The 12,014-nt window shown below is 53.4% G+C and overlaps 1 protein-coding gene across 1 annotated transcript; it reads right to left on the bottom strand.

Annotated features, from left to right (window-relative positions):
- Positions 1-5,861: 5,861 nt before the first annotated feature.
- On the bottom strand, positions 5,862-6,581 carry LOC141020742 (uncharacterized). The gene has a single exon (XM_073495683.1). It carries the CDS (start codon positions 6,579-6,581, stop codon positions 5,862-5,864), a length of 720 nt encoding a protein of 239 aa, XP_073351784.1.
- Between the last annotated feature and the right edge of the window lie 5,433 nt (positions 6,582-12,014).

The following is a 12,014-nucleotide window of genomic DNA, read 5'->3' as shown; positions in this document are numbered from 1 at the left end:
GAGATTCCGGACTAAAAAAAGAGGCCAAAGAAAAAAAGAAAGGCCCAAGAAAAAAAAGAGAAAAGAAAAAAATGGGAGAAAAAGAGAGAAGGGACAATGTTACTATCCTTTTTCCACACTTGTGCTTCAAAGTAGCAGCATGATCTTCATGATAGAGAGTCTCCTATATTGTCACTTTCATATACTAGTGGGAATTTTTCATTATAGAACTTGGCTTGTATATTCTAATGATGGGCTTCCTCAAAATGCCCTAGGTCTTCGTGAGCAAGCAAGTTGGATGCACACCCACTTAGTTTCTTTTGTTGAGCTTTCATACATTTATAGCTCTAGTGCATCCGTTGCATGGCAATCCCTACTCACTCACATTGATATCTATTAACGAGCATCTCCATAGCCCGTTGATATGCCTAGTTGATGTGAGACTATCTTCTCCCTTTTTGTCCTCTTCACAACCACCACTCCATTGCACATATAGTGCTATGTCCATGGCTTGCGCTCATGTATTGCGTAAGGGTTGAAAAAGTTGAAGCGCGTTAAAAAGTATGAACCAATTGCTTGGCTGAAACCGGGGTTGTGCATGATGGGAGTATTTTGTGTGATGAAAATGAAGCATAGCCTAACTATATGATTTTGTAGGGATAAGCTTTCTTTGGCTATGCTATTTTGATAAGACATGATTACTTACTAGTATGCTTGAAGTATTACTATTTTTATGTCAATATGAACTTTTATTTTGAATCATTTGCATCTGAATATTCATGCCACAATTAAGAGAATTACATTGGAAATTATGCTAAGTAGCATTCCACATCAAAAATTCCGTTTTAATCATTTACCTACTCGACGACGAGCAGGAATTAAGCTTGGGGATGCTTGATACGTCTCCAACGTATCTATAATTTTTGATTGTTCCATGCTATTATATTATCTGTTTTGGATGTTTAATGGGCTTTATTACACACTTTTATATTATTTTTGGGACTAACCTATTAACTGGAGGCCCAGCCCAAATTTCTGTTTTTTGCCTATTTCAGTGTTTCGAAGGAAAGGAATATCAAACGGAGTCCAAACGGAATGAAACCTTCGGGAACATGATTTTCGGAACAAACGTGATCCAGAGGACTTGGAGTGGACGTCAAGAAATCAACGAGGAGGCCACGAGGTAGGGAGGCGCGTGTGCCCCCCTGGGCGCGCCCCCACCCTCGTGGGCCCTCGTAGCTCTCCTGACCGACTTCTTTCGCCTATATATACCTACATACCCCGAAAACATCCAGGAGCACCACGAAACCCTATTTCCACCGCCGCAACCTTCTGTACCCGTGAGATCCCATCTTGGAGCCTTTTCCGGCGCTCCACCGGAGGGGGCATTGATCACGGAGGGCTTCTACATCAACACCATAGCCTCTCCGATGATGTGTGAGTAGTTTACCTCAGACCTTCAGGTCCATAGTTATTAGCTAGATGGCTTCTTCTCTCTCTTTGGATCTCAATACAAACTTCTCCTTTTTTCTCTTGGAGATCGATTCGATGTAATCTTCTTTTGCAGTGTGTTTGTCGAGATCCGATGAATTGTGGGTTTATGATCAAGATTATCTATGGACAATATTTGAATTTCCTCTGAATTCTTTTATGTATGATTGGTTATCTTTGCAAGTCTCTTCGAATTATCAGTTTGGTTTGGCCTACTAGATTGATCTTTCTTGCAATGGGAGAAGTTCTTAGCTTTGGGTTCAATCTTGCGGTGCTCGATCCGAGTGACAGAAAGGGAAACGACACGTATTGTATTGTTGCCATCGAGGATAAAAAGATGGGGTTTATATCATATTGCTTGAGTTTATCCCTCTACATCATGTCATCTTGCTTAAAGCGTTACTCTGTTCTTATGAACTTAATACTCTAGATGCATGCTGGATAGCGATCGATGTGTGGAGCAATAGTAGTAGATGCAGGCAGGAGTCGGTCTACTTGTCGCGGACGTGATGCCTATATGCATGATCATGCCTAGATATTCTCATAACTATGCTCAATTCTATCAACTGCTTGACAGTAATTTGTTCACCCACCATAATACTTATGCTATCTTGAGAGAAGCCACTAGTGAAACCTATGGCCCCCGGGTCTATTTTCTATCATATTAATCTTCCAACAACTAGCAATTTCTATTACCATTTATTTTGCTTTCTTTACTTCTAGTCTTTATCATAAAAATACCAAAAATATTATCTTATCATCTCTATCAGATCTCACTTTTGCAAGTGGCCGTGAAGGGATTGACAACCCCTTTATCGCGTTGGTTGCAAGGTTCTTATTTGTTTGTGTAGGTACGAGGGACTTGAGAGTGGCCTCCTACTGGATTGATACCTTGGTTCTCAAAACTGAGGGAAATACTTACGCTACTTTGCTGCATCACCGTTTCCTCTTCAAGGGAAAACCAATGCTGTGCTCAAGAGGTAGCACTTGGTTCTCCTACTGGTTCGATAACCTTGGTTTCATATCTGAGGGAAATACCTACCGCCGCTATGCTGCATCATCCCTTCCTCTTTGGGGAAATACCGACGTAGCCTAAAGCGACATCAAAAGGAATTTCTGGCGCCGTTGCCGGGGAGGATCAAGTCAAGATAGTCTCCCGGCCACGTGCCAATTTCTGGCGCCGTTGCCGGGGAGGATCTTCAACATATACCAGGTTCCTAATCGCAAATCTCATCTCCTTGCAATTTACATTATTTGCCATTTGCCTCTTGTTTTCCTCTCCCCCACTTCACGAAAATTTGTTGTTTTATTCGCCTTCTTTTCGTTTGCCTCTTTCTCGTTCGATCTTATGTTTGGTTGTGTTGCCATGTGCCTTCTATTACCGAAAAAGGCTTTCGCCCTGCTTTATAGATAAAGCAAACCGCCCGAGCCAAACAGCCAACAGAGTTCACACACACACACACACACACACACACACACAAACACTCAAAGTCATAGCCGCACACACCGCACGGTACCAGTAGGGTTAATGCTGAGGGCACAACTCAACAAGCCCTAAGAACAAAAGGACACACACAAAGACCGCCACGGACGAGTCCAGCCTAATCAGGCTCCGGCGGCGGTGGCGGAAGCGGGGGCGCCATGCGGAAGGCCATCGATCGAAGGTCGGTGAGGAGGGTGTCGATGACGGTTCGGTCCTCGGGGCGGCTAAGCGACCGCCAAAGCTGCAAATAGCCACACATTTTGAAGACCGCGTCAGTCGCACGTCGCAGAGGCACTTTCTGAATAACGAGCTTGTTGTGAATATTCCAAAGCGTCCATGCTAGGATCCCAATGCACAGCCATCTAATATGGCGGTAACGCGGGGAGGAGGCATGGATCTCCACGAGTAGGTAAGGGAAGTTGGTATTGCACCACTGTCCACCGACCGTTTCACGGAAGCACGACCACAGGAACTGGGCAGTGGAGCAGTTGAAGAAAATGTGGTTCGAATCCTCCACCGTGGCGCATAGGGGACACATCCCGTCCCCAGGGCCATTGCGCTTGCGGACTTCCACCCCAGAGGGGAGACGTCCCCGGATCCACTGCCAGAGGAATATCCGGATCTTGAGGGGGAGACGAATGTCCCAGATCAGGCTAAAGGGCTTAGGGGCCAGCGAAGGGGCGATGGCAGCATACGAAGACTTCGTGGAGAAGCTTCCCGAGGGCTCCAGGCGCCACGCCATGGAGTCGGCGGCACCCTCTACATCCATTAGCAAGAGAGCGATGTCCTGTAGAAGGGCGTCCCATGCGTCAACCTCCTGGGGGCCAAAGGAGCGCCGAAAGGCGAGGTGCCCTAGGTCAATAAGGGCCGTCTCGATGGAAATTCGGGGGTCTGCCGCAATGGCAAATAAGCCTGGGAAGCGGGCGGCCAGAGGGGAATCCCCAAGCCAGCGGTCGAACCAAAACAGGGTCGAGGACCCGGAACCCACCGAGATGGAAGTGCCAATCCGGAGCACGGGGAGGAGCTGAATCACAGCCTGCCAGAACTGGGATCCCCCAGAGCGCTAGCAGAAAGCAAGAGGTTGTCCTCGGAGGTACTTATTCTGAATGATGGTAAGCCAGAGGCCGCCCTCCCCGTTGGCGATACGCCATAGCCATCAGGTCAGGAGAGCAATGTTCATGCGACGGGAGGACAAGATCCCCAGACCTCCCTGGTCCTTGGGTTTGCAAATGTCTGGCCAGCTCACCATATGGTATTTTTGCTTGTCCCCCTCGCCAGCCCAGAAAAATCTGGACTGATATTTGGCCACCTCCTGGTGAAGCGTCTCATGGAGTCTATAGAAGCTCATGAGGAACCAGAGGAGGCTAGCCAGCGAGGAGTTGATGCGGATTACCCGAGCCGCCTTCGAGAGCCACCAGCCCTTCCAGGGCTCGACCCGGTGCTGCATCCGGGTCACGGAAGGGCGGAGGTCCGCTACGGTGAGGCGCGAGTCACTAATGGGGATCCACAGATAGGTCGTGGGGAAAGAACGCAGGCGGCAATTAAGCCGGTCCGCAATGCCCTAGGCCTCCACCGGTGGGTATCCCAGCACCATCACTTCACTCTTATCGAAGTTGATGGTCATACCGGACATCTGTTGGAAGCAGAGGAGGAGGAACTGTAGGATGGCAATATCGGACGGGGAGCCCTCAACCATTATTATGGTGCCGTCAGCATATTGTAGGAGAGAGACCCCACCCCCTCCTACAAGGTGTGGGACCACGCCGTGAATGTGACCGGCCGATTTGGCTATGTCAAGAATGGCCGCAAGGGCGTCGACCACCATGTTAAACAAGAACGGCGAGGAAGGGTCGCCTTGGCGAACCCCACAGAGCGTGGGGAAGAAGGGGCCGATCTCACCGTTAATGTTAATAGCGGTCCGACCGCAGGAGACAAGCTGCATAACTCTGGTCACCCAACGGTCTTCAAAGCCCATACGGAGTAAAACTTCCCGAAGGAAGGGCCAGTGCACAGTGTCATAGGCTTTATGGAAATCGAGCTTCAGGAATACCGCCCGTTGGTGCTTGGAGCGGACTTCGTGAAGGACCTCGTGGAAGACCAACACCCCATCCAGGATAAAACGGCCCTGAATGAAAGCCGACTGGTTGGGGTGAGTGATCGAGTCGGCGAGCCGGGTCACCCTATTGGCGTACCCTTTGGCCAGGATCCGAAAAATCACATTGATCACAGTGATGGGTCGGAATTGGCGGATGTCCGTCGCACCCGAAACTTTGGGGATAAGAGTGACTACCCCATAGTTCAGGCGCCCAAGATCCATGGTCCCTAAGAAAACTCGTCAAAGAGAGCCATGATCTCAGGTTTGATGGTCTGCCAGAATGCTTTAAAAAAGGAGACTGGCAGTCCATCCGGCCCCGGCGCCGAGGAGGCGTTCATGCCCTTAATCGCCGCGAGGACTTCCTCCTCGGAGAACGGGGCAACTAAGGCGGCATTGTCCGCAACAGACACAAGCTGGGCGCCCGACCAGATTTCGGGCGCCAGAGCGATCCCACCCTGAGGGGTGGGGCAGAATAGGGCTTTATAGAAGCCATCTACATGCGTCCGGATGTCTGAGGAGCGGACGAGCTGGGAATCACCATCCCACAAACAGTGGATGGAGTTCCGACGTCGCCGCCCATTCGCGATCGCCTGGAAATATGCCGTATTAGCATCGCCCCACAGCACCCAACGCTGGGTACCGCGGAGCCTCCAGTAAGCTTCTTCATCCGTGTAGATGGTGGCGAGCTGATCCTCGAGATCATATCGCACCATCCACTCATCCGGGGAGATCCCGGAGGTGTCCGCGCGGTAGTCCAAGGCCTGGATGGCTGAAAGGAGGACTTTTTTCCGTTCGCGGAGGTCCCTGCCAAGGTTAGCTCCCCACCCTTTCATGAATTGGCGGGCGAGCTTGGGACAGAACCGCCAGGAGTCCACCGCCGAAATGGACCGATGGGGAGAGGAGCGCGCAGAGGTCCACTTGGCCGCGACCGCCTCCCAGGACGGACCGCGTCGGGTCGGCTTGGCGGTTAGTCCAGGTAAACCTGGCACCCGTCCGCTCAAGCTCGCGGAGGCCGAGATCCGTGATGCAGTCGTTGAACATCTGCATCCTAGGGAGGTTGATTCGGTCATTATTCTTATCATTGGGAGAGCAGATGAGGTTGAAGTCCCCTCCAACAACCACCGGGAAGGTGGAGGCGGAGACCTTCCGTTGGAGCTCATCAAGGAAGGTCGGGGAGCGGCGGTGGTCCGCCGGCCCATAGACAATGACAACCTCCCATTTGAAGTTGAGCGCCCTCTCGAAGAGCTCCATGCTAACGAAGAACTCGCCCTGGTCCATACCGCCAACCTCAAAGGTGGCATCCTTCACACCTAAAAGGATGCCTCCCGAGTGCCCCATGGTCCCACTAGAAGGGAGCCAATGCCAGGCGAAGAGGTGGGGGCTAAGACGCTCCAACTCGGGAAGAGAAAAATCCGTGCGCAAGGTTTCCTGAATGGCGATGATGTCGATGTGCTCGTCACGCATGTACTCCACTAGCTGGCGACGCCGGCCGTCATGGCCGAAGCCGCGGATGTTCCAAAAGAGGACCCGCATCTAAACCCCCATCGGGGGGCTGCTTGACCCCAAAACAGAGGAGGCGCTACTAGCCCTGAGCGCCGCAGTGCGGGAGCGGGTGCGGCCACGGATTTCCAGCGCAGGGGGCTGGGGAGCCGGAGTGCGGAGGAGGTGGGCCCGGGTCTCAGCGAGTTTCCTATCAAGGATTTCCCGGGCTCGGATCACAGCAATCTTCTCTAAGGGGGGGTCCAACCTCCCCCCTGAAAACAACGGACGAGTCCGCGGCCACCTTGGCGAGGTGGCCCAGAGGAACAGCCTCAAGAGCAGAAAACGAGCAACTGGAAGAACTGGGGGGATGTCGATCGCACCTGACTCGAGGTTCCGGGCCGCGGCCCGGATCTCAGCGCGCTCGGAGATGGACGGTGCTGGGCCTCCAGTAGGGCGGTCCGCGTCAAGACGGGCACTGCGATGGGATGCAGTCACCGGAGTCGACGAGGCCCGAGCCCGGCATGCGTACGGCACAGTCCGGGGCGGGTGGGGGGCGATGGGGGTGGCCATGTCCGCAGCAACCCCCAGGGACAGAGCGGTCGGAGAAGCAGTCGTCACGGGCAGAGAGGTCGGAGAAGCAGTCGTCGCGGGCTCCAGGCAGGTGTCGGACCCTCGCAGGGCTAGGGAGGGCGGGTCCGGGGCCGGCGGGCGATCCTCCGGCGATGCCGAAACGGTGGCCTCCAGGGAGGCGGCAGCGGGCAGCGCCGGTGCGCCCTCAGGGGAGCCGAGCAGAAGGAGCTCGCCGGAGGGAGGCATGTCCGAAGGGGGGTCCGCCGGGTCCAGAAGGGGCACCTCCAGGGTCGGAGGCGGGGGACCAGGCGCTGGGGTGGAGCAGGGCGAGCGCGGTGAGGAAGGCGGAGCGACGAGAGGAGATGTCACTCATCTCCGCGGAGGAGGAGATAGCGGCCGCCGGCAACACCGCGGGAGCAGCCCCGACAGCAGGGGTCAGTCCACGCGAGCGGCCCGAGCCAGCGCCCGTCCGCCCATGGCTCGGAGTTGGGTCACGCGAGGGGGGAGCGGCTGTGGCCCGAACGCTCGTCGTCGTCGTCCGGATCCTCGTGGCGGGAGGGGCGCGGCCGGCGGTAGTGGGAGTCATCACGCCGGTCTGTGCCCCCACCACCAAAGTGCCCATCATCAGAGAAGCGTGGGCGCCCAACGTGGTTGGGAGGCTCGGGGGAGATCTTGAGGTCGAATCCCAGGTCGTTGAAGAAGACGCGAACGGTGACACGGAGCTTGTCGGAGTCGAGGCATTTAACCTTGACCCGGACCTCCTCCTCTTTGCGGAGGGAGAGCTCGTCCACCACCACCACCTTGCCCAGGATCTTGGACATACTGCGAATGACCCGCTCGGACCGGGCGACATCAGGTAGCCCAGCGATGAGGATCCAAGCAGTATCCAGAACTGTGACCGCCTTGGGGTCAGCCTTAGGCTCAGAGATGTTGACCACAAGCTTGTTCAGGGCCAAGGTGATGTCGTCGCTGCGGGTGCAGAGGCCCAGGCTGATGGCGTCAGGAAATACCACGGTGAAAGAACTGGCAGAGGTCGGAGTCACCTGCCAGTCCCACACACGCCGGCACAGGTGGTTGAGCTCGGCCTCGATCGTCTCCGAAGAAGCAACACCCACCCCCACAACGGTGATGATCGCCTGGAGCGATGGGGAGGGGGGTGGCAGATCGTCCACCTCGACGTGGAAGAACCCGAGGCCCTCGATGCCATGGCCATACATCATGAGCTCATCAGTCAGCGGACGGTCCGGGCACAGGGCCGCCGGGTGTCCAGTATCCTTGCAGAGGTAGCACATCGGAGGGTTGGTGCACTCCACTTGGTAGTGGCCCGCAATCCTGCAGTGGAAGCACGGGGGCTGGTCACGAGTAGCAACAACATCGGCCAACACCGAGGTCGCGGGGGAGGCGGCCGGCGCAGCAGGTGGGCGAGCCGGGCCCCGCTTCTTCTTCTTCGCGCCCTGGCGCCCTCGCCCCCCATTGCCTCCATTGGTGGGAGGGAAGTTGGGCTGGTTGTGGGGGGTTGGTAGCGGCGCGAGGGCGCATCGGCGGCAGCAGGAGCGGAGGTGCGGGACGGGGACAGAGAATGGGCCCGGCGCCGCTCCGGGGATGGGGACCGCCGCCGGTCAGAGCGCCGCGCCTCAACCACGGGCGATCGGGGATGGTCCCGGCGGTAATCGCGGGGCGGGGAGCGGCGGCCGTCCCGGGCCGGCGAATGGCGGCTGTCACGGCTGGGGGAACGCCGAGACTCGCTGGGAGGAGAGCGGCGCGAGGGCCTGGAGTCCAGCTCGCGGCGCAGGTCCGCCTCTCGGCGAAGGCCCTCGGCCGACGAGCGGGACGGGGCGCGGCGGTCGTCTCCGGCGAGGGGGCGGGGCCGAGATCAGGGGAGGGAGGGAGGGCCGGCGCAGCAGGGGCGAGCCGAGGCGGCGGGGGAGGGGAAACCGAGTGAGGCGGAAACGAGGGGAGAGGGGAGCGAGGCGGCTGAACTGGAAACCCTTGCGGGGGCCAGATCGAACGCACCGGGGGAGGCCGGGGCAGCAGGCCCCGGGACAGGCCGGCACCCTCCATGGGCCAGTCCCAGGCCCAGGACCAGCCCAGCCGCAGGCGCAGCGGGAGGCGGTCCAGCCCGGGAGGGGCGGCCCACCACGCAAGCCCGGGACGGGCAGACGGCGAGGGTTTCCGCTACCGCCGCCGGCGCTGGGGGGCGGGGGCAGGTCGCCGGAGAGGAGGGCACGGGCGAACGGCACGGTGGTCGGAGACAAAACGGAGCCGGGAATAACCGAAGGTGGCGATGAACGGCCGGAAAGGGGTGCGGCGGGCGGGCACGGGCAGGTCGGCGGCGATCTTCGGGGGCGGTGCGGCCACCTCGGCCACGGCCACAACGCCCGAAGACCGCCACGACGACCGGGCAGGGCCTAGGTCCGCAGGTCCAGCGACCCCCCAGCCAGCCGCGCGGCGGCGGCGGCGGGATCCTCCCGTCCCCAAGGCCGGGCCTTGCCCCGAAGAGGGCCGAGCCGAGCTCGATCCTCGACGGAACTGCGCTCACGCACGGGCAGCCGAACCCCCACCCCTGGGGGTAAGGCCGCCGGCGGCACGGAGCGTCGGCGAGCGTGCAGGGGCGGGAGGGGGGCCCGGTCCTGGCAGACCACCGGGCGGCCGGCGGCGACGTCCTCGTCCTCCGCAAGGTCAGCCCAGATCAGGGCCGTCGAGGCATCGGAGGGGGCGGGGGCGGAGGGGCCGGAGGCCGGGGACGTGGGCGGAGAGGCCGGCGACGACGCAGCGGTGGGCACGTCGGGGGCATCGCCCCGACAGTCGCCAGAGGCGGGCGCGGGCGACTCCATCCTTTAGTCTCACGAAAATTCCAAAGCATGTATAGAGGATAGCTCCTTGAAAGAAAAGCATGATTGCAATGGTGTTATTATAAATTCTATTAATGTCAATTGTGTTAGTGATATGCAAAACCCCAAGCTTGGGAATGCTAATTTTGCTATGTCCACTACTTATTGCAATGATCATGATTGGGGTGATTCTTCTTATAATCTTGAAAATTTATTTAAACCTCATGGTGAATATGCTTGAGATAATATTAAAAGTGGGTTTGGAAGAGTGTCAACTTTAGCTAAAAATAATCCCTCATATTCGGAGAGTGTTCAATCTTACGAAATTTTTGATAAAAGTGGGTTCGGAGAGGTCATGACTTTAGTTGATGTTAATCCCACTATCTTGGAAGATTATAAGACTTTTATGCATGTGGATCATGAAAAGAAAGTTTTATATGATTGCTATATTTTTGAATTTGAGTATGATCATACATGTAGTGATTACGAGAGAGGGAAATATGGTTGTAGAAATTTTCATTTTACTAAATTACCTCTCGTTATGTTGAGATTTTCAATGTTTTATTCCTCTCCTTTGCATATGCTAAATACTTCTTGTCTTGATAATTTGTTTGCTTACAAAATTCCTATGCATAGGAAGTATTTTAGACATAAATATGTTTGGCACATGTTTCATGATGCTCTCTCTTTGTGTTTTAATTATTATCTTTCGTGGGAGCATCGTTGAAATTTTATGCCTAGCTAGGGGCATAAAACAATAGCGCTTGTTGGGAGGCAACCAAATGAATAAAATTTATTTTTGCTTTTTGCTTTTTGCTTCCTGTTCTTGAGTGTTTGCACAATTATTCTACTGTTATGATTGTGTTTAGTTTAGTGTTTGTGCCAAATAAAGCCTTTAGGATCTTCTTGGCTGATAGTTGTTTGATCTTGCTGAAAAACAGAAACTTATGCACTCACGAAAATAATTTTCATAAATCACCGAAAAGTTCTTTTGCCCAGATTCTTTTTGTAGAAGATTAATATACAAATTACCCTGGTCGTCCTAAGTTTTCAGAATTTTTGGAGTTACGGAAGTATTCAAAATAGTCAGATTGCTACAGACTGTTATGTTTTGACATATTCTGTTTTCTTTGTGTTGTGTGCTTATTTTGATGGCTCTATGGTTTTCTTTGATGAGTTTTTGCCATAGAAAAATTGGAATACAGTAGATATAATACAAAAACATAATATGAATTGGTTTGATACAATACTTATAGTAGTGGCTTGCTTTCTTATACTAACGGATCTCATGAAGGTTTTGTTGAGTTTTGTGTGATTGAAGTTTCCAAGTTTTGGGTTATCTTACGATGGATGAAGGAAGGATAGATGAGACTAAGCTTGGGGATGCCCCGGCATCCCAAGCTATTATCCAAAAATGAGCAACCAACTAAGCTTGGGGATGCCCCCGAGTGCCATCCCCACTTTCTTCCAACGACTATCGGTATTGTACTCGAAACTATATTTTTATTCGTCACATAATATGTGTTTTGCTTGGAGCGTCTTGTATGATATGAGTCTTTGCTTGTTTTATTTTGTGTTTTAAGTCATCAATCCTTGATGGAAACACCTATTTGAGAGAGCCAAAATTATGTCTTGACTTGTTAGAATTTCTCTCTATGCTTCACTTAAATTTCTATGAGCTATGGACTTGCTCTAGTGCTTCACTTGTATCTTTTTGAGCACGGTGTGCTTTAGTATTTTTGAAGAAATGCTCTCTTGCTTCACTTAGATTTATTTGAGAGTTAGTAAAATTCTCAAGAAATTCTCTCTTGCTTCACTTAAATTATATTGAGAGAAAGAAAAGTTATGCTCTTGATCTTCACTTATATTTGTTTGAGCTTATGAAAAGCAACACATAAAAATTAGTCCCAAAGTGATAGATATCCAAGAAGGATATAATAAAAACTTTCATGAAGATCATTGGACAAAATAAACTTGATTCTTAGTAATAGTTTTGAGATATGATGATGTGATATGTGAGTTATGTTGATGAGTAATTATGCTTTAGTAAGAATATTGGTGTTAAGGTTTGTGATTCCCTATG

This window comes from Aegilops tauschii, chromosome 3 (genome assembly GCF_002575655.3).
Source record: "Aegilops tauschii subsp. strangulata cultivar AL8/78 chromosome 3, Aet v6.0, whole genome shotgun sequence".
Lineage (NCBI taxonomy): Eukaryota > Viridiplantae > Streptophyta > Magnoliopsida > Poales > Poaceae > Aegilops > Aegilops tauschii.
This window is presented reverse-complemented; position numbering and strand designations above follow the sequence as displayed.